This window comes from Oncorhynchus mykiss, chromosome 23, assembly GCF_057628025.1.
Source record: "Oncorhynchus mykiss isolate SJ-2025 chromosome 23, ASM5762802v1, whole genome shotgun sequence".
NCBI classification, from domain to species: Eukaryota; Metazoa; Chordata; class Actinopteri; order Salmoniformes; family Salmonidae; genus Oncorhynchus; species Oncorhynchus mykiss.
The window spans coordinates 43,727,446-43,749,148 of NC_143044.1; the positions used below are offsets into that span (position 1 = coordinate 43,727,446).

The 21,703-nt window shown below is 43.4% G+C and overlaps 1 protein-coding gene and 1 long non-coding RNA gene across 2 annotated transcripts; both read right to left on the minus strand.

Moving 5' to 3' along the window:
- Positions 1 to 285: 285 nt before the first annotated feature.
- On the minus strand, positions 286 to 17,549 carry LOC110502960 (protein LSM12 homolog A). The gene is made up of 5 exons (XM_021581307.3): positions 17,328 to 17,549; positions 8,331 to 8,461; positions 7,285 to 7,394; positions 6,505 to 6,631; positions 286 to 917 (listed from the first exon to the last, which is right to left on the minus strand). The coding sequence occupies exons 1-5, from the start codon at positions 17,452 to 17,454 to the stop codon at positions 834 to 836; spliced, it is 579 nt and encodes a 192-aa protein (XP_021436982.1). The 5' UTR covers positions 17,455 to 17,549; the 3' UTR covers positions 286 to 833.
- LOC118943905 (uncharacterized) lies at positions 8,616 to 11,098 on the minus strand. The gene is made up of 2 exons (XR_005039252.2): positions 9,400 to 11,098; positions 8,616 to 9,192 (listed from the first exon to the last, which is right to left on the minus strand). It is a non-coding gene; the product is annotated as an uncharacterized LOC118943905 (long non-coding RNA).
- Positions 17,550 to 21,703: the final 4,154 nt, after the last annotated feature.

Genomic DNA, 21,703 nt, shown 5'->3' on the forward strand with positions numbered 1-21,703 from the left:
TGCCAGGTTTGACCATGCACATTGAATACAGTCTTAATTAAACGGTAGCCTACTGGAGCCTTGTAAAACCAGACTGATCTCACTTCATGTGAACAGAAACATGAGTGCAGTGGTCAGTTGTTTAATGAGGCCTACTGCACTATTGACTGACCATTCTTTTTCAGAGACAAAGTTCCATTTAACACAATTCATTGTACAAATACCTAACAGGAAATCAATAATTTGTCATGGACTCTTTCAAAAGGTTTGTTCTTTGCCTCGCAAAAAGCTATTGAAATTACTGTATTAGAGTCAGAATTTGTTACTTTTATTTTAGAAAATGTCTTTTAAAGTGTGGCATTTCAAGTCACGTTTTGTTTAAAATACAGAAAAACAGACACTTGTAGAACATGGATATAGCAAAAAAAATAGGAAATTGACAGAAAATAAAAGGTAACAAGCCTTTGACTGGTCTATTTTTCTCTTTTTGAATAAATGAAATTTATGGAAAAGAAAGGAGAAAAGCCATTGGGGAGAAGAGGACGATGATGGATTGATGGGAGGGATGAGTGAGATGAAGTTAGTTTCCTTTAACTATATGGTTGCTTCATGGCTGATGTTTTAAATTATCTTTATAAAGTCTAATTTAAGATGAAGTCTTTTCCTCTTTTTCGTGAATGTTTTTTTGATCTTCTGAACCCAGTGCTCTTCAGCGCTGTATCTTCCTGGTCTCTGACAAGGAGGGCTAGGAATGCCAACCTCGTCCTGCAGTCGAGACAGCCTGCCCGCCGTGCCGTCCACCAGCCCGCCGCAGTGTTGCATTCCCTGGCTGGCCCGACCCACACTGCGCTGACTCAAGATGATAAAGTGGAGTTCTGTGTTTGCTGTGCTTGTGAACGTTGCTTCTGACTTTCCAAGTCTCTAAAATGTTTCTCAACCTGCAGAGGAAGGACAGGGGAAGACAACTTGAGATGTATGATCAATACCTTTTCTTATGGTAACAAACAGTAAGAAAAAGTGCAAATGACATGTTAATTGTATAATTTTTACACAACAAAGGCAATGCATTGACAGACCTAACAGTATTAGTAGTAGTAGCAGTAATGGCGGACAGACCTAACAGCAGTAGCAGTAATGGTGGAGAGACCTAACAGTATTAGTAGTAGTAGCAGCAGTAAAGGTGGACAGACCTAATAGTAGTAGCAGTAATGGCGGAGAGACCTAACAGTATTAGTAGTAGTAGCAGTAATGGTAGACAGACCTAACAGTAGTAGCAGTAATGGTGGACAGACCTAACAGTAGTAGCAGTAATGGTGGACAGACCTAACAGTAGTAGCAGTAATGGTGGACAGACCTAACAGTAGTAGCAGTAATGGTAGACAGACCTAACAGTAATAGTAGACAGACCTAACAGTAGTAGCAGTAATGGTGGACAGACCTAACAGTAGTAGCAGTAATGGTGGACAGACCTAACAGTAGTAGCAGTAATGGTAGACAGACCTAACAGTAGTAGCAGTAATGGTGGACAGACCTAACAGTAGTAGCAGTAATGGTGGACAGACCTAACAGCAGTAGCAGTAATGGTGGACAGACCTAACAGTATTAGTAGTAGTAGCAGTAATGGTGGACGGACCTAACAGTAGTAGCAGTAATGGTGGACAGACCTAACAGTATTAGTAGTAGTAGCAGTAATGGTGGACAGACCTAATAGTAGCAGTAATGGTAGACAGACCTAACAGCAGTAGCAGTAATGGTAGACAGACCTAACAGTAGTAACAGTAATGGTGGACAGACCTAACAGTATTAGTAGTAGCAGCAGTAATGGTGGACAGACCTAACAGTATTAGTAGTAGTAGCAGCAGTAATGGTGGACAGACCTAACAGTAGCAGCAGTAATGGTGGACGGACCTAACAGCAGTAGCAGTAATGGTGGACAGACCTAACAGTAGTAGCAGTAATGGTGGACAGACCTAACAGTAGCAGCAGTAATGGTGGACAGACCTAACAGTAGTAACAGTAATGGTGGACAGAGCTAACAGTATTAGTAGTAGTAGCAGTAATGGTGGACAGACCTAACAGCAGTAGCAGTAATGGTGGACGGACCTAACAGTATTAGTAGTAGTAGCAGCAGTAAATGGTGGACAGACCTAACAGTAATGGTGGACAGAGCTAACAGTATTAGTAGTAGTAGCAGTAATGGTGGACAGACCTAACAGCAGTAGCAGTAATGGTGGACGGACCTAACAGTATTAGTAGTAGTAGCAGCAGTAAATGGTGGACAGACCTAACAGTAGTAGCAGTAATGGTGGACAGACCTAACAGACGTAACAGTAATGGTGGACGGACCTAACAGTATTAGTAGTAGTAGCAGTAATGGTGGACAGACCTAACAGTAGTAACAGTAATGGTGGACAGACCTAACAGTATTAGTAGTAGTAGCAGCAGTAATGGTGGACAGACCTAACAGTAGTAACAGTAATGGTGGACAGACCTAACAGTATTAGTAGTAGTAGCAGCAGTAATGGTGGACAGACCTAACAGTAGTAACAGTAATGGTGGACAGGCCTAACAGTATTAGTAGTAGTAGCAGCAGTAATGGTGGACAGACCTAACAGTAGCAGCAGTAATGGTGGACAGACCTAACAGTAGTAGCAGCAATGGTGGACAGACCTAACAGTAGTAACAGTAATGGTGGACAGACCTAACAGTAGTAGCAGCAATGGTGGACAGACCTAACAGTATTAGTAGTAGTAGCAGTAATGGTGGACAGAGCTAACAGTATTAGTAGCAGCAGCAGTAATGGTGGACAGACCTAACAATAGTAACAGTAATGGTGGACAGACCTAACAGTATTAGTAGTAGTAGCAGTAATGGTGGACAGACCTAACAGTAGCAGCAGTAATGGTAGACAGACCTAACAGTAATGGTAGACAGACCTAACAGTATTAGTAGTAGTAGCAGTAATGGTGGACGGACCTAACAGCAGTAGCAGTAATGGTGGACAGACCTAACAGTAGCAGCAGTAATGGTGGACGGACCTAACAGTAGTAGCAGTAATGGTGGACAGACCTAACAGCAGTAGCAGTAATGGTGGACAGACCTAACAGTATTAGTAGTAGTAGCAGTAATGGTGGACAGACCTAATAGTAGCAGTAATGGTAGACAGACCTAACAGCAGTAGCAGTAATGGTAGACAGACCTAACAGTAGTAACAGTAATGGTGGACAGACCTAACAGTATTAGTAGTAGTAGTAGCAGCAGTAATGGTGGACAGACCTAACAGTATTAGTAGTAGTAGCAGCAGTAATGGTGGACAGACCTAACAGTAGCAGCAGTAATGGTGGACGGACCTAACAGCAGTAGCAGTAATGGTGGACAGACCTAACAGTAGTAGCAGTAATGGTGGACAGACCTAACAGTAGCAGCAGTAATGGTGGACAGACCTAACAGTAGCAGCAGTAATGGTGGACAGAGCTAACAGTATTAGTAGTAGTAGCAGTAATGGTGGACAGACCTAACAGCAGTAGCAGTAATGGTGGACGGACCTAACAGTATTAGTAGTAGTAGCAGCAGTAAATGGTGGACAGACCTAACAGTAGTAACAGTAATGGTGGACAGAGCTAACAGTATTAGTAGTAGTAGCAGTAATGGTGGACAGACCTAACAGCAGTAGCAGTAATGGTGGACGGACCTAACAGTATTAGTAGTAGTAGCAGCAGTAAATGGTGGACAGACCTAACAGTAGTAGCAGTAATGGTGGACAGACCTAACAGTATTAGTAGTAGTAGCAGCAGTAATGGTGGACAGACCTAACAGTAGTAACAGTAATGGTGGACAGACCTAACAGTATTAGTAGTAGTAGCAGCAGTAATGGTGGACAGACCTAACAGTAGTAACAGTAATGGTGGACAGACCTAACAGTATTAGTAGTAGTAGCAGCAGTAATGGTGGACAGACCTAACAGTAGTAACAGTAATGGTGGACAGACCTAACAGTATTAGTAGTAGTAGCAGCAGTAATGGTGGACAGACCTAACAGTAGTAACAGTAATGGTGGACAGACCTAACAGTATTAGTAGTAGTAGCAGCAGTAATGGTGGACAGACCTAACAGTAGCAGCAGTAATGGTAGACAGACCTAACAGTAGCAGCAGTAATGGTGGACAGACCTAACAGTAGTAGCAGTAATGGTGGACAGACCTAACAGACGTAACAGTAATGGTGGACGGACCTAACAGTATTAGTAGTAGTAGCAGTAATGGTGGACAGAGCTAACAGTATTAGTAGTAGTAGCAGTAATGGTGGACAGACCTAACAGTAGTAACAGTAATGGTGGACAGACCTAACAGTATTAGTAGTAGTAGCAGCAGTAATGGTGGACAGACCTAACAGTAGCAGCAGTAATGGTGGACAGACCTAACAGTAGTAGCAGCAATGGTGGACAGACCTAACAGTAGTAACAGTAATGGTGGACAGACCTAACAGTAGTAGCAGCAATGGTGGACAGACCTAACAGTATTAGTAGTAGTAGCAGTAATGGTGGACAGAGCTAACAGTATTAGTAGCAGCAGCAGTAATGGTGGACAGACCTAACAATAGTAACAGTAATGGTGGACAGACCTAACAGTATTAGTAGTAGTAGCAGTAATGGTGGACAGACCTAACAGTAGCAGCAGTAATGGTAGACAGACCTAACAGTAATGGTAGACAGACCTAACAGTATTAGTAGTAGTAGCAGTAATGGTGGACGGACCTAACAGCAGTAGCAGTAATGGTGGACAGACCTAACAGTAGCAGCAGTAATGGTGGACAGACCTAACAGTATTAGTAGTAGATGGTGGACAGACCTAACAGTATTAGTAGTAGATGGTGGACAGACCTAACAGTATTAGTAGTAGATGGTGGACAGACCTAACAGTATTAGTAGTAGATGGTGGACAGACCTAACAGTAATGGTAGACAGACCTAACAGTAATGGTAGACAGACCTAACAGTAATGGTAGACAGACCTAACAGTAATGGTAGACAGACCTAACAGTAATGGTAGACAGACCTAACAGTAGTAGCAGTAATGGTGGACAGACCTAACAGTAGTAGCAGTAATGGTGGACAGACCTAACAGTAGCAGCAGTAATGGTGGACAGAGCTAACAGTAGCAGCAGTAATGGTGGACAGAGCTAACAGTAGTAGCAGTAATGGTGGACAGAGCTAACAGTAGTAGCAGTAATGGTGGACAGACCTAACAGTAGTAGCAGTAATGGTGGACAGACCTAACAGTAGCAGCAGTAATGGTGGACAGACCTAACAGTAGTAGCAGTAATGGTGGACAGACCTAACAGTAGTAGCAGTAATGGTGGACAGACCTAACAGTAGTAGCAGTAATGGTGGACAGACCTAACAGTAGTAGCAGTAATGGTGGACAGACCTAACAGTAGTAGCAGTAATGGTGGACAGACCTAACAGTAGTAGCAGTAATGGTGGACAGACCTAACAGTAGTAGCAGTAATGGTGGACAGACCTAACAGTAGTAGCAGTAATGGTAGACAGACCTAACAGTAGTAGCAGTAATGGTAGACAGACCTAACAGTAGTAGCAGTAATGGTGGACAGACCTAACAGTAGTAGCAGTAATGGTGGACAGACCTAAGCGCAGTAGGTACAGTTGAAGTCAGAAGTTTACATACACTTAAGTTGGAGTCATTAAAATTAGTTTTTCAACCTCTCCACAAATTTCTTGTTAACAAACTATAGTTTTGGCAAGTCGGTTAAGACATCTACTTTGTTCATGACAAGTAATATTTCCAACAACTGTTTACAGACAGATTATTTCACTTATAATCCATTGTGTCACAATTCCAGTGGGTCGGAAGTTTACATACACTCAGGTGACTGCCTTTAAACAGCTTGGAAAAATTCCAGAAAATGATGTAATTCTGATAGGCTAATTGGCCAAATTTGAGTCAATTGGAGGTGTACCTGTGGATGTATTTCAAGGCCTACCTTCAAACTCAGTGCCTCTTTGCTTGACATCATGGGAAAATCAAAAGAACTCAGCCAAGACCATGAGTCTGGTTCATCCTTGGGACGATTGTAGAAGGCTTACCGAAACGTTTGACCCAAGTTACACAATTTAAAGGCAATGCTACCAAATACGAATTGAGTGTATGTAAACTTCTGACCCACTGGGAATGCGATGAAAGAAATAAAAGCTGAAATAAATCAATCATTCTCTCTACTATTATTCTGACATTTCACATTCTTAAAATAAGAGTGATGATCCTAACTGACCTAAAACAGGGGATTTTTACTAGGATTAAATATCAGGAATTGTGAAAAACTGAGTTTAAATGAATTTGGCTAATGTGTATGTAAACTTCCAACTTCAACTGTAGGTGGACAGACCTAACCGCAGGAGTTAGGTTGACAGACCTAAAAGTTGTAGTAGGTAGACAGATGTAGGTGTAGTAGACCTAACCGCAGCAGGTAGGTTGACAGACCTAAAAGTTGTAGTAGGGAAGCGATACTCACTATTTTGCGTACATGACTTAAAGCACTTCCCTCTTTGCCTTTGCAGTTGTCAGCCTGGTATGGCGGTGAGATCACAACGTCGTCCATCACCATTATGTTCTTCTCCTGCCATTTACAGTCTTTGATGCTGCAGAACATAGTACACATCAAATCATTTAACGGGTCAAACAGTCCTTGAGCTGAGTCAGGTCTATTTAAACTACTAATAGAGACATTGAAAAGTTTAAGTGTTAAGTAAAGCATGAAATCTCAATTGAATCATTTTTATTTATGAAGCTAAAACTTACTCTTATAAATTATGTATTATTAGATTATCTAAACCTATCATCTGTAAAGGTAGATAGGGATACAGACATTGGGGAGATGAAGGACAACTAAGTACTATAAGGTGAATTATCCAATTCTCCCAGAGAATCTTGCCGCCCGACGTGCTATCACTTAGTTTGTGTGCACAGCAGTTGATCATTAGTCGCACCGCGTTGGCCGTGTGTGGAAAAACAGAGGTGTCGGAGCTGGGATTGTCGTTACCGCGTCGTACCAATTTAAACAAAGATTTCCATTGTTTGAATTCGTGTTGAACTAACGTGGGACGTATTCAAATCACCTGCCTCTAAACCTGGCCATTACAACTAGAAAGGATATTCAGTAGGCCCAGTGGAGGCCTGGGATCCATAAAGAATCATCTGCCCGTGTCAGATATATTATAACCAGTAGACAATGCTGCCCAACGACACTCTGCCCCTCTGAAATTAATATTATTGAATTGAAAAAGGCACTTACGTTTTGTGAATAGTCTGGAATAGATGCTGGCCCTCCACAGAAACCCCAGCACTGATTGCATATGCTTGGGATAGCTTGTCCTCCTTCTCTGACCGTGCTCGATTGGCAAGCTTGGAGAAAGATGGCAGGGAGGAGAAAGTTAGGAGGGAATTTGAAGACAGTCAACCAACTTGAGTCAAGGTGCAATCAAAACCTACGCTGAACAAAAATATAACCGCAAAGTGTTGGCCCCATGTTTCATGAGGTGAAATAAGATCTCAAATGTTCCATATTCACAAAAAGTCTCTCAAATTGTGCACAAACTGCAATGTCGTTTTAGAGAATTTGTCAGTTCGTCCAACCACGCCAGCCCAGGACCTCCACATCGGGTTTCTTCACCTGCAGGATCATCTGAGACCAGCCACCCAGAGAGCTGATGAAACTGTGACCAACCGAAGGATTTCTGTACAAACGGTCTCAGGGAAGCTCACCTGCGCACTTGTCATCTTTGAAATTGTTGCGTTTAGATTTTTGTTCAGTATATAAATGCATTTGAAGGGAATAGTCGCAAGACGCAACTTTTGCTTACATTTGAAAACACAATTCATAGCCTTGATCAGAAAAATGGGATGAGAAAGTTGACAAGGAAGATTTAACAATGACTGGCTCAGATGGGTGATTATTTGAGACAGGTGACAAATGGAACTCAAGTCATCTCATCGCAAGTAACCTAACCTAACACTGGGCCTGGCCTGTTCATAAGATGTACAAAAAAAAAAATGTACCAGATTTTGTTTACCATACAAATAGGCTAATCATAAGAACAAAGAATCCCGACTAAAGCCTAGGCTAGGATACACAAAGTCAAGCAGCATCTACAGTAGGGGTATTCAAATCTTACCCGCCGAGGTCAGGAATACTCCTGGTTCTGTTCTACCTGATAATTAATTTCACACACACACGGTGACCCAGGTCTAAATCAGTCCCTGATTAGAGGGGCAGAATGAAAAAAGCAGGAACTGGCTGAATTTGAGGGACCTACAGTATGACAGCAGATGAGGGCTTACCTTGCTAACATTCAGTGATGCTAGAGGAGGCGTTTCAGTGCGATCATTTATTATATCCACTTCAGAAACATAGTCTAAATTGATCAGGATGACGTCGTGGAGATTTGGCTTTCTGCTGGAGGGATCACATTCTGGGAGGAACTCAAGTCAAGGTAAACAAGCTGAGTAGTAGTACACAATGCGTAGTAGTAGTGGAACTAATAAAAAAAACTTGTTTCGGATCACAGTTTTGAGTCACAGACTGGATCATTTTTCAGATCAGAAAAAAAAGCGGAGACAAATATAACTTTGCTTTCCATTTATTACTTAAAGAACACTTAAACTTTTCAATGTTTAAATGAAATCTTAAAATAAAATATTCAATACTCAATTGTTAAATGAAAGTGCAGTATGAGGCATCATACCTTCTTCCTTTGAACAGTGAATGAAAAAAATAGCCTGTGTCCACATCATCAAAACAAGTAAAGAAAGAAAGCTGGGCAGACCTGAGCTTAACATCAAATTATTTTTCTAAAAGATGAGGATGTCTACATTGTCTGGGGAGAGGGTAGACCTCTTTGCAGTCACTATGTCCCCTGCCGTGGAGAACACCCTCTCGCTAGGAACTGAAGTGCCAGGCAGCATCTTGCCATCATGACAATGTGAGGGTATTTACACTCATTGATTTTCCACCATGTCAGTGGATCGCCATCCAGTGGAATGCCGCTTGCTGCCTTGTAGGATGCCTCCTCTTCGATGGTGTTGCAAATGTCTTGCCTGTGTCCGTGATCGCAAAGGTCTCCCCGAAAAGCTCCTTCATAGCCAAATTATTTTGTGGAGGAGATGCCTCTGAGTCTGCTCCTGTCAGCTCGGTGGCTTGACCCTGCAGAAAGAAATTACTTGATCTATTAAACTAACTAATTATTTATTTTCATTTAACTATAAATTCCGGCAATAACGTTTAATAAAATCCATTATTTCAAAAAAAAAATTTTTTTTTTTTAAATGGATGATTCTAAGAGCAATAACATTGACTAAGATTAGACTGCAGTATATTTATTATTTAAGTAATTCACACTTCTTTTTTTACCTCTTCAGTGGCCACAATCCTTGTGGTGAGATCACTGCATGTCCTCCAGCATAGGGCAGGGTCTAGGTGAGACCTGGACTTGAACCTTGGATCCAGTGCAGTAGATCTATGAAGGTAGTCCTGTACATTAGGGGGGAGGTATCTGGGGTTCAGGTAATGGAAGCCTTGACATCTCTAGTGATGGTGCTGTCTTCCTCACTTGGGGCCATGGATTGTAGAATCCTTGTTCTCAGAGGTTGGATCATGGACACAGATGGTGCAGTTTCAGTGCTCCATTTTGATATTTCCCTTTTCATAACGATCTGGCACAATCTTCATACTGAAGTGGGTGCGCGAGGGGATTTTTTAGCGTGACTCAAGCACTTTCACCATATTTTTAAACCCTTTGTTTTCCACAACAGAGTATGGCCTCACGTCTGCAGCGATAAACATCCCAATAGATTGTGATGGCTTCAGCCCGGTATGATTCTGCAGCAAAGCGCTTAAATGCCGGTGAGAAGTTGTCTCTTGGCTGAGTTGGCTGCCGTCACTGACACACCAGGGTGATGACGCTTTGAACATGCATTTCCATGATCATACAGCTTTGTAGCACAATAACTACACACCGTAATGGTGTTGTCCACCACCCTTCTTCTGTCATCATATTTGACAGGGAAGGCAAACTGCTCCCATACATGAAACTTAAATGAAGCGGGAGGCTATTCCAGTGCTTCACCTCCTCTGCTAGCCATGGTCACTGCTCTTTTTTTCTTCTTTGCTTTATGGAACGCAAGCATCCAGGATTGATTCGTTGGGATTCAACATTTTTTTATTGTACCTTTATTTAACTAGGCAAGTCAGTTAAGAACAAATTATTATTTTCAATGACGGCCTAGGAACAGCGGGTTCACTGCTTTGTTCAGGGGCAGAACGACAGAATTGTACCTTGTCAGGGATTCAATCTTGCAACCTTTCAGTTACAAGTCCAACGCTCTAACCACGAGGCTACCTGCAGGCCCGTTCACATGAACAGTACACACACAAACTGCTTTTTTTTTTTTAAATGTAAAAGTCAAATCAAATCAACTTTCAGGCTTCAGAGTAAAACAAAACACGCATCGGTCTTGTCTATCTTCTCACAGCAACTCTGCATCAAGATTTAGGGAATTATTACTTTAAAAAGTTACAACGGCAGACAACTGTATTTCACACTATGGTGGTAAAACTTTGCAATTGATCCGCGGTTCACTTGCATGCCGAACCGTGGGGGCGGGGGGGTGATCTGTACGGATCACGGATCAACTACAGTCCGTTATAGTAGTAGCAGCACACAACGCATAGTAGTGGCAGTAGTTGTAGCAGCACACAATGCACAGTAGCGGCAGCACACAATGCATAGCAGCAGCAACAGTATCACACAATGCATAGCAGCAGCAACAGTATCACACAATGCATAGCAGCAGCAGCAGCACACAATGCATAGTAGCAGCAGCACACAATGCATAGTAGTAGCAGTAGTAGCAGCAGCAGCACACAATGCATAGCAGCAGTAGTAGCAGCACACAATGCATAGTAGTAGCAGTAGTAGCAGCAGCAGCACACAATGCATAGCAGCAGTAGCAGCAGCACACAATGCATAGTAGCAGCAGCAGCACACAATGCAGAGTAGCAGCAGCATCCACACAATGCATAGTAGCAGCAGCAGCAGTATCACACAATGCATAGTAGCAGCAGCAGCAGTATCACACAATGCAGAGCAGCAGCAGCATCACACAATGCAGAGCAGCAGCATCACACAATGCATAGCAGCAGCAGCATCACACAATGCAGAGCAGCAGCAGCATCACACAATGCATAGCAGCAGTATCACACAATGCAGAGCAGCATCACACAATGCAGAGCAGCAGCAGCAGCATCACAATGCAGAGCAGCAGCAGTATCACACAATGCATAGCAGCAGCAGCATCACACAATGCATAGCAGCAGCAGCATCACACAATGCAGAGCAGCAGCAGCATCACACAATGCAGAGCAGCAGCAGCATCACACAATGCAGAGCAGCAGCAGCATCACACAATGCATAGCAGCATCACACAATGCATAGCAGCAGCAGTATCCCACAATGCAGAGCAGCAGCAGCATCACACAATGCATAGCAGCAGCAGCATCACACAATGCATAGCAGCAGCAGCATCACACAATGCATAGCAGCAGCAGCATCATCACACAATGCATAGCAGCAGTATCACAATGCATAGCAGCAGCAGCAGTATCACACAATGCATAGCAGCAGCATCACACAATGCATAGCAGCAGCATCACACAATGCATAGCAGCAGCATCACACAATGCATAGCAGCAGCATCACCACCACACAATGCATAGCAGCAGCATCACACAATGCATAGCAGCAGCATCACACAATGCAGAGCAGCAGCATCACCACCACACAATGCAGAGCAGCAGCATCACCACACAATGCAGAGCAGCAGCATCACCACACAATGCAGAGCAGCAGCAGCATCACCACACAATGCAGAGCAGCAGCAGCATCACCACACAATGCAGAGCAGCAGCAGCATCACCACACAATGCAGAGCAGCAGCAGCATCACCACACAATGCAGAGCAGCAGCAGCATCACCACACAATGCATAGCAGCAGCAGCATCACCACACAATGCAGAGCAGCAGCAGCATCACCACACAATGCAGAGCAGCAGCAGCATCACCACACAATGCAGAGCAGCAGCAGCATCACACAATGCAGAGCAGCAGCAGCAGCATCACACAATGCAGAGCAGCATCACACAATGCAGAGCAGCATCACACAATGCATAGCAGCAGCAGTATCACACAATGCAGAGCAGCAGCAGCATCACACAATGCAGAGCAGCAGCAGCAGCATCACACAATGCAGAGCAGCATCACACAATGCATAGCAGCAGCAGTATCACACAATGCAGAGCAGCAGCAGCATCACACAATGCATAGCAGCAGCAGCATCACACAATGCATAGCAGCAGCATCACACAATGCATAGCAGCAGCATCACACAATGCATAGCAGCAGCATCACACAATGCAGAGCAGCAGCAGCATCACACAATGCAGAGCAGCAGCAGCATCACACAATGCAGAGCAGCAGCAGCATCACACAATGCAGAGCAGCAGCAGCACCACCACACAATGCAGAGCAGCAGCATCACCACACAATGCAGAGCAGCAGCATCACCACACAATGCAGAGCAGCAGCATCACCACACAATGCAGAGCAGCAGCATCACCACACAATGCAGAGCAGCATCACCACACAATGCAGAGCAGCAGCAGCATCACCACACAATGCAGAGCAGCATCACCACACAATGCAGAGCAGCATCACCACACAATGCAGAGCAGCAGCAGCATCACCACACAATGCAGAGCAGCAGCAGCATCACCACACAATGCATAGCAGCATCACCACACAATGCAGAGCAGCAGCAGCATCACCACACAATGCAGAGCAGCAGCATCACCACACAATGCAGAGCAGCAGCAGCATCACCACACAATGCAGAGCAGCAGCGGCATCACACAATGCAGAGCAGCAGCAGCATCACACAATGCAGAGCAGCAGCAGCAGCATCACACAATGCAGAGCAGCATCACACAATGCATAGCAGCAGCAGTATCACACAATGCAGAGCAGCAGCAGCATCACACAATGCATAGCAGCAGCAGCATCACAGAATGCATAGCAGCAGCAGCATCACACAATGCAGAGCAGCAGCAGTATCACACAATGCATAGCAGCAGCAGCATCACACAATGCATAGCAGCAGCATCACACAATGCATAGCAGCAGCAGCATCACACAATGCAGAGCAGCAGCAGCATCACACAATGCAGAGCAGCAGCAGCATCACACAATGCAGAGCAGCAGCAGCATCACACAATGCATAGCAGCAGCAGTATCACACAATGCAGAGCAGCAGCAGCATCACACAATGCATAGCAGCAGCAGCAGTATCACACAATGCATAGCAGCAGCATCACACAATGCATAGCAGCAGCATCACACAATGCATAGCAGCAGCATCACAATGCATAGCAGCAGCATCACAATGCATAGCAGCAGCATCACAATGCATAGCAGCAGCATCACACAATGCATAGCAGCAGTATCACACAATGCATAGCAGCAGTATCACACAATGCATAGCAGCAGTATCACACAATGCATAGCAGCAGTATCACACAATGCATAGCAGCAGTATCACACAATGCATAGCAGCAGTATCACACAATGCATAGCAGCAGTATCACACAATGCATAGCAGCAGTATCACACAATGCATAGCAGCAGTATCACACAATGCATAGCAGCAGTATCACACAATGCATAGCAGCAGTATCACACAATGCATAGCAGCAGCAGCACACAATGCATAGTAGCAGCAGCAGCACACAATGCATAGTAGCAGCAGCAGCAGTATCACACAATGCATAGTATCAGCAGCAGCAGTATCACACAATGCATAGTAGCAGCAGCAGCAGTATCACAATGCATAGTAGCAGCAGCAGTATCACAATGCATAGTAGCAGTATCACACAATGCATAGCAGCAGTATCACCCAATGCATAGCAGCAGTAGCAGTATCACCCAATGCATAGTAGCAGCAGCAGTATCACCCAATGCATAGTAGCAGTATCACCCAATGCATAGTAGTAGCAGCAGCAGTATCACACAATGCATAGTAGCAGCAGCAGTATCACACAATGCATAGTAGTAGCAGCAGCAGTATCACACAATGCATAGTAGTAGCAGTAACAGTAGAAAAGCATCCTAGCACATGGCTAGAGCATCAGTGACATTTAAAGAATCAAGACCTGTGGATAAATATGGAGGATTCACTTTAAGTCTATACAAAAACACCCCATTTTACCAACAGTCCAGACAGTATATCTGTCATGCTGCAAAATATTCCAGCCATTTGACTGAGCATTTGGCAGGCGTATTTCTCACGTGAGAGTCACACCTATTCCTTCCAAATGCCTTAATGATTTTTTTGCTTGCACCTCATCTCATTGGTTGAGTGCCTTCTACTCCTCTACAGGTATTTGACTGAGCAAATATATCACCATCAGCAGGGTTAGAATGAGTCAATCATTATGAGGGTATATTATCCCCATCAAACTGCTTATTAGGGTCTATTCTCCCCACCAATATTAGGGTCAATTCACCCCATCAAGGTGTACTCCCTGTTCACTCATGACTGCACGGCCAGGCACGACTCCAAGACCATCATTCAATTTGCCGATGACAAAACTGATCACCGACAACGAGACAGCCTACAGGGAGGTCGTCAGAGACCTGGCAGTGTGGTGCCAGGACAAACTCTCCCTGTGTTCAAGACAAAGGACATGATTGTGAACTAAATGAAAAAAAGGACCGAGCACACCCCCATTCTCATCGACGGGCTGCAGTGGAGAAGGTTGAGAAATTCAAGCTCCTTGGTGTCCACATCACCAACAAACTAACTTTGTCCAAGCACACCGTGAAGCGGGCACGACAAAATCTACTCCCCCACAGGAGACTGAAAAGATTTGGCATGGGTCCTCAGATCCTCAAACGGTTCTACAGCATTCTGACTGGCATGGCAACTGCTCGGCCTCTGACCGCAAGGCACTACAGAACGGCCCAGTACATCATTGGGGCCAAGCTATCTGCCATTCAGGATCTCTATACCAGGCAGTGTCAGAGGAAGGCCCAAAAGGTGTCAAAGACTCCAGCCACCCTAGTCATAGACTGTTCTCTCTGCTAACACACGGTAGGCGGTACCGGAGGGTCAAGTCTAGGTCCAAGAGGCTTCTAAACAGCTTCCACCCCCAAGCCATAAGACTCCTGAACATCAAGGCATATGGCTACCCACACTATTCACATTGCATAGTGCATCTTTATCGTTAAGAAACATCAATAATCATTGCTTGCGAAATGGCTTTCTAAACATATGGCCCTCGTCTTTCATCAGCGAGAAAGAATCCTTCAAATAAAGACACACTTACTGTAGCAGTTACAGCTATGGAGCCTCCATCAGACTAAACTACACTTCCATTACACTTCCCCAGTTACGCTTCGGCACGATCAAGGTGAGTATCAATTTAACCTGTATTATTCAAATGATTTCTCTCTGATATTAAAGTTAAGGTCTTTATGTCCACCGGCTGCATCAAACTGTTCCAGCGCAAGTCATTAATTTTCAATGGCGCAGTGCGTTGGGGGTGCAGCACTAGGCAGTGGTGTGTTTGTTAGCTAGATTACTTGTTGGTTATTACTGCATTGTCAGAACTAGAAGCACAAGCATTTCGCTACACTCGCATTAACATCTGCTAACCATGTGTATGTGACAAATAAATTGTATTTGTTCTGTATACCAAATCAAATGTATTTATAAAGCCCTTTTCACATCAGCAGATGTCACACATTGCTTATACAGAAATCTAGAATAAAACCCCAAACAATGTAGATGTAGAACCACGGTGGCTAGGAAAAACACCCTAGCAAGGCAGGAACATATGAAGAAACCTAGAGAGTAACCAGTCTCTGAGGGGTGGCCAGTCCTCATCTGGCTGTGCCTGGTGGAGATAAGAGTACATGGCATTAAGGCAAGATTGAACATCTTGAATAACAAACGTTCATAGATGTTCAAACGTTCATATTTGACCAGCAGGGTCAAATAACCACAGTGGTTGTAGAGGGTGCAACAGGTCAGCACCGCATGAGCTCAATATTTTCTACTCGTGTTGTTTTACCATGCATAAAAACATAAATACACACACTCCAACTACCAAGCTTTTAGCTAGTTGAAAAGAGAAGCACATGTGCCTCAAGTAGGGATAATGCGGAGTAGAAATACAAAACTGCACTGCAAGCTATGCATCTTAATGATCAGACCGACCGTTGGATCTTAACAACCCCCACCCACTACTACAGGAGACGCTTTCATCCAACCACTTAAGTGTAATGTAATGGAACTGAGAGTCATGATCAAGGGCTACTGACAACCAGTCATTGGAGCACATGTATGGTGGTCCTATACCCACCGTCAAAAGTGTGGATTGACCAGAGAAATCCATAGCTTTTTGAGCTAGTTACTTGGGCCAAGGTTTATTGAAGAGCCATATAGTTGACCAATACGATTCGCTTTTAGCTAACTAGCGTTACTGTACAGTGACAGAACCGGCATGTTTCATCATGCTACCGTAGCTAGCTAACAAGCTAGGCTAGCTAACGATAACTAGGTACCCTTGGGTCATCCACTGACTATGACAAGTCAATCATGCCGTGCTAGTTAATCGGATTGATAACTAAGACTGTCTTTATGCTTGATATTCTTAACAGCGTCAAATGGTAGCATAAATTATCATTTGCTGGCTATCTAAACGCAAGCTAACGTTAGCTCTTAACTAACAGCAAATGAACGTCGCTAGTTAGCGTTGAGTAAATGAAATGAATTGTCATTTGCCTAACATTGCAATCAGTTAGGTGGCAATAAGAATGATAGTATATCGCATGTCAAACCCATATGCACTGGTCAGTCAGTAAGCAAGACGGTCACGCTAGCCAATAACAATTACTGTATACTGTTAATGAAACTGCCATGATGCCATGAGATCTGCCAAATAGTGATCCTAGTCGAGGACCAGCAATTCTACGTTGGCTCACAACACATGTAAGCAATAACTACACGATCAGAGCAAAACTCCAGCAATATTTGCAAAATGTAATACAAAAGTAATGAATTGTATCAAAATATTTCAAGTGAGACAAAGCTAGCTAGGCAATTCGGCTAGCTACAATCACGCCTGCGCGGATAACTATTTGACATTTGTTGGTTACAGACAGGCCCTCACCGAAGGCAAACAGGCCAATGATTCAATGGCATCTTAAAATGGAGAAAGGATACTCAAAGTCAACATCTTGGACTGGTAGTCGAAGGCCACCACTTCTCCCTGCAGACGCTGGCCCAAGCAGGTAAGACAAGAGATATGGCTCCCGACGCTAAAATACTCTCCCGGTCCAGGAGCCGCCATCTTCTCCGCCAGGAAAGCGGAGCTCCAGTATTACGTAAAATTAGTACGTGAACTCGTCACTTGGACGACTCCGGGGCATGTCAAATTACCTACGTTGCATATGATGATTTTAATTAATTCCACAGTTCATACTCTAGCTAGCTGGCATTCTAGAATTACATTTAGATTTTTTTTTACCAAGGATATCATATTGTAGGATCCCTTGGATGACATTTTTTTTTATAAAAAATTATATATATTATTGAATTAATAAAGCTACATACCAACATGGACTGTGTTTCGAATACCCATACTAACATACTGTATACTACATACTTAATGAGTATACACTACAAACTATATACTATTAGTTCATTTTAGTATACTGTAAATTAACTGGATCGTTTCAGTTGAGCATACTCAACAGTTCAACATACTCAAGCAGGTATATCTCTCTAGTCACCTCCAAAACCAATTATTTCTTTGGCCGCCTCTCCTTCCAGTTCTCTGCTGCCAATGCCAATACAAAAATCTCTGAAACTGGAAACACTTATCTCCCTCACTAGCTTTAAGCACCAACTGTCAGAGCAGCTCACAGATTACTGCACCTGTACATAGCCCACCTATAATTTAGCCCAAACAACTACCTCTTTCCCTACTGTATTTAATTTATTTATTTTGCTCCTTTGCACCCCCATTATTTTTATTTCTACTTTGCACATTCTCCCATTGCAAATCTACCATTCCAGTGTTTTACTTGCTATATTGTATCTACTTTGCCACCATGGCCTTTTTGCCTTTACCTCCCTTATCTCACCTCATTTGCTCACATCGTATATAGACTTGTTTATACTGTATTATTGACTGTATGTTTGTTTTACTCCATGTGTAACTCTGTGTCGTTGTATGTGTCGAACTGCTTTGCTTTATCTTGGCCAGGTCGCAATTGTAAATGAGAACTTGTTCTCAACTTGCCTACCTGGTTAAATAAAGGTGAAATAAATAAAAAAATAAAAAATAAATACTAGACCTTCGCCTGTCTACCGGAAGTTGATGCTGTTGCTATGCAACCTCTTGCTAGCTTGTTAGCACAACAAATGACTAGCAAAAAAAATGTACGATTTCGGGTGTGTTCGTAAATTCAATCTGCAGTAACAGAGTACTCTGCGCGTTCGTAAATCCAGAGCATTGTCAGATTGTAAATTCAAAACATTAGGTAACATACAGGCACATACTACTGTAATGCTATGCGGTTCGTAAGAGTAGCGTAGCTAACAAATTGTCAGCCAACATAACATGTAACGTAACTTATTTAAAAAGTCATTACTTTATTACATTGCTTAGTTAGTTCAATGAATTTGTATTTGCTCTCGTCGCACTTCGGCTGCATATTTTCCGCCATTTTCTTCAAATCTGAAAACGTTGTGAAGCCACGCCCATTTACTTAAGAATTGCTTTATCAGCCCTAAAAGTACGGAAATAGTGTTCTCTGCGTACATACTTAGTATTTTGGTGAATTTAGTACGGCATCCAGGAACTTTTGCCATAATAACTATATCCATACTATGACCAATAAGCATACTATATACTCAATTCATGTCACAAATTGTGTGGTTAGTATGAGTATTCAAACACAGCTATGGTCTTTTTTTTGTTTTCTTGAGTATGGCAGGTGTTTCAGCCTAGCTCAGTGCTTTCTGTGGTGGTGGGGCAAGCCAGCAGAACATATGGAGCGTTGCGCCGTGATTGGCTCAGTGTTCTGTCACTAATGGAGACTTTACGTCACTGCCAAGTGTAAGAGGAGACCTTGAACATTTTAGCCCTTCGGCTGCCATAGAAGTGCCCGTCCAAGAAGGCTCAAGGTCATTGGCCACAGATAAAATGACAGAAAACCACCTTATACAGAAGCTTTGATTGGACTGATCATGTCAACATCATACTTTCACAATTTTAGCTAGCAGTCATCATCATGAATCAAATTGACAATCTACTGGCAAATCCTTTTTAATCCTTGTCATATGAAGGGAAATAATGAAGAGCAATTATAGATAAAACGTATCAGTGCTCATAGGTCATTGGACATAAACATTACACAACAAGTTGGAAATCACAAATTCAGCGAGTGGTTTGGAAGGAATCAGTGACAGTGGCTGTGTGGTCCTACATCTGGGATTAAGGGGCTTTTTTCTAAATTGAAAATGATAAACATTCAACATTGGCCATGCTGTCAAATAAGCATGATTTGTGCCACGCTCAAAACAACTGTTAATTCGGAGGACCGCAGCGCCACCTTCTTGTTCAAGTGAACACAGCATGAACAATGTAAGTCCAAAAATGTATTGTATGCTGCTTCATAAATTATGTAATATGCCAGGGAGACATGTATACTGTAGCTAAGAAAGTAATACTAAGTGTATGTTGTGTAATAAGATGTTAGTAGCCCATCTGCCTCACCCTAATAATTTGGTCTATTTACCCCTCTAAATTTCCCCTACTGTTCTGACTGTTCTACTGTAGCCTATAACCTGTTTTAGAGAAATGTAATCATCAAATATTGTAAGAGCTTTCATTGTCTGCTCATACGCCCCCTTTATTTATCCTATGGTTCATCAAGTTTGCAGACGACACTACAGTGGTAGGCTTGATTACCAACAATGACGAGACGGCCTACAGGGAGGAGGTGAATGCCCTCGGAGTGTGGTGTCAGGAAAATAACCTCATACTCAATGTCAACAAAACAAAGGAGATGATCATGGACTTCAGGAAACAGAAGAGGGAGCAGCCCCCTATCCACATTGACGGGACAGTACTGGAGAGGGTGGAAAGTTTTAAGTTCCTCTGCGTACACATCACGGACAAACTGAAATGGTCCACTCACACAGACAGCGTGGTGAAGAAGGCCTCTTCAACCTCAGGAGGCTGAAGAAATTCGTCTTGTCCCCAAAATCACTCACAAACTTTTACAGATGCACAATCGAGCACATCCTGTCGGGGTGTATCACCGCCTGGTACGGCAACTGCTCCGCCCACAACCGTAAGGCTCTCCAGAAGGTAGTGAGGTCTGCACAACGCATCACCGGGGACAAACTACCTGCCCTCCAGGACACCTACACCAACCGATGTCACAAGAAAGCCAAAAAGACCGTCAAGGACAACAACCATCCGAGCAACTGCCTCTTCACCTCGCAATCATCCAGAAGGCGAGGTCAGTACAGGTGCATCAAAGCAGGGACCGAGAGACAGAAAAACAGCTTCTATCTCAAGGCCATCAGACTGTTAAACAGCCACCACTAACATTGAGTGGCTGCTGCCAACACACTGACTCAACTCTAGCCACTTTAATAATGGAAAAATTGATGTAATAAATGTATCACTAGCCACTTTAAACAATGCACTAATGTTTACATACCCTACATTTCTCATCTCATATGTATATACTGTATTCTATACTGACCCCTCCTGTCTCAGCCTCCAGTATTTATGCTGCAGTAGTTTATGTGTCGGGGGGCTAGGGTCAGTCTGTTATATCTGGAGTACTTCTCCTGCCTTATCTGGTGTCCTGTGTGAATTTAAGTATGCTGTCTCTAATTCTCTCTTTCTCTCTTTCTTTCTCTCTCTCGGAGGACCAGAGCCCTAGGACCATGCCTCAGGACTACCTGGCATGATGACACCTTGCTGTCCCCAGTCCACCTGGCCGTGCTGCTGCTCCAGTTTCAGCTGTTCTGCCTGCGGCTATGGAACCCTGACCTGTTCACCGGGCGTGCTACCTGTCCCAGACCTGCTGTTCTCAACTCTCTAGAGACAGCAGGAGTGGTAGAGATACTCTTAATGATCGCCTATGAAAAGCCAACTGACATTTACTCCTGAGGTGCTGACTTGCTGCATCCTCGACAACCACTGTGATTATTATTATTTGACCATGCTGGTCATTTATGAACATATTCTGTTATAATCTCCAACCGGCACAGCCAGAAGAGGACTGGCCACCCCTCATAGCCTGGTTCCTCTCTAGGTTTCTTCCTAGGTTTTGGCCTTTCTAGGAAGTTTTTCCTAGCCACCGTGCTTCTACACCTGCATTGCTTACTGTTTGGGGTTTTAGGCTGGGTTTCTGTACAGCACCTTGAGATATCAGCTGATGTAAGAAGGGCTATATAAATACATTTGATCTACTGCATCTTGCCATCTTGATGTAATACATGTATTACTAGCCACTTTAAACAATGGCACTTTATATAACATTTACATACCCTACATTACTCATCTCATATGC

Bases quoted from the DNA above. Each gene is read 5' to 3' on its own strand.
- LOC110502960 (XM_021581307.3), bottom strand. From the start codon at position 17,454: ATGGCGGCTCCTGGACCGGGAGAGTATTTTAGCGTCGGGAGCCATATC. The intron at 8,462-17,327 runs GTATCCTTTCTC...AGTTCCTCCCAG, and splicing joins GTCCAAGATGTTGACTTTGA to AATGTGATCCCTCCAGCAGA. The intron at 918-6,504 runs GTGAGTATCGCT...CTTCCTCTGCAG, and splicing joins TAAGTCATGTACGCAAAATA to GTTGAGAAACATTTTAGAGA.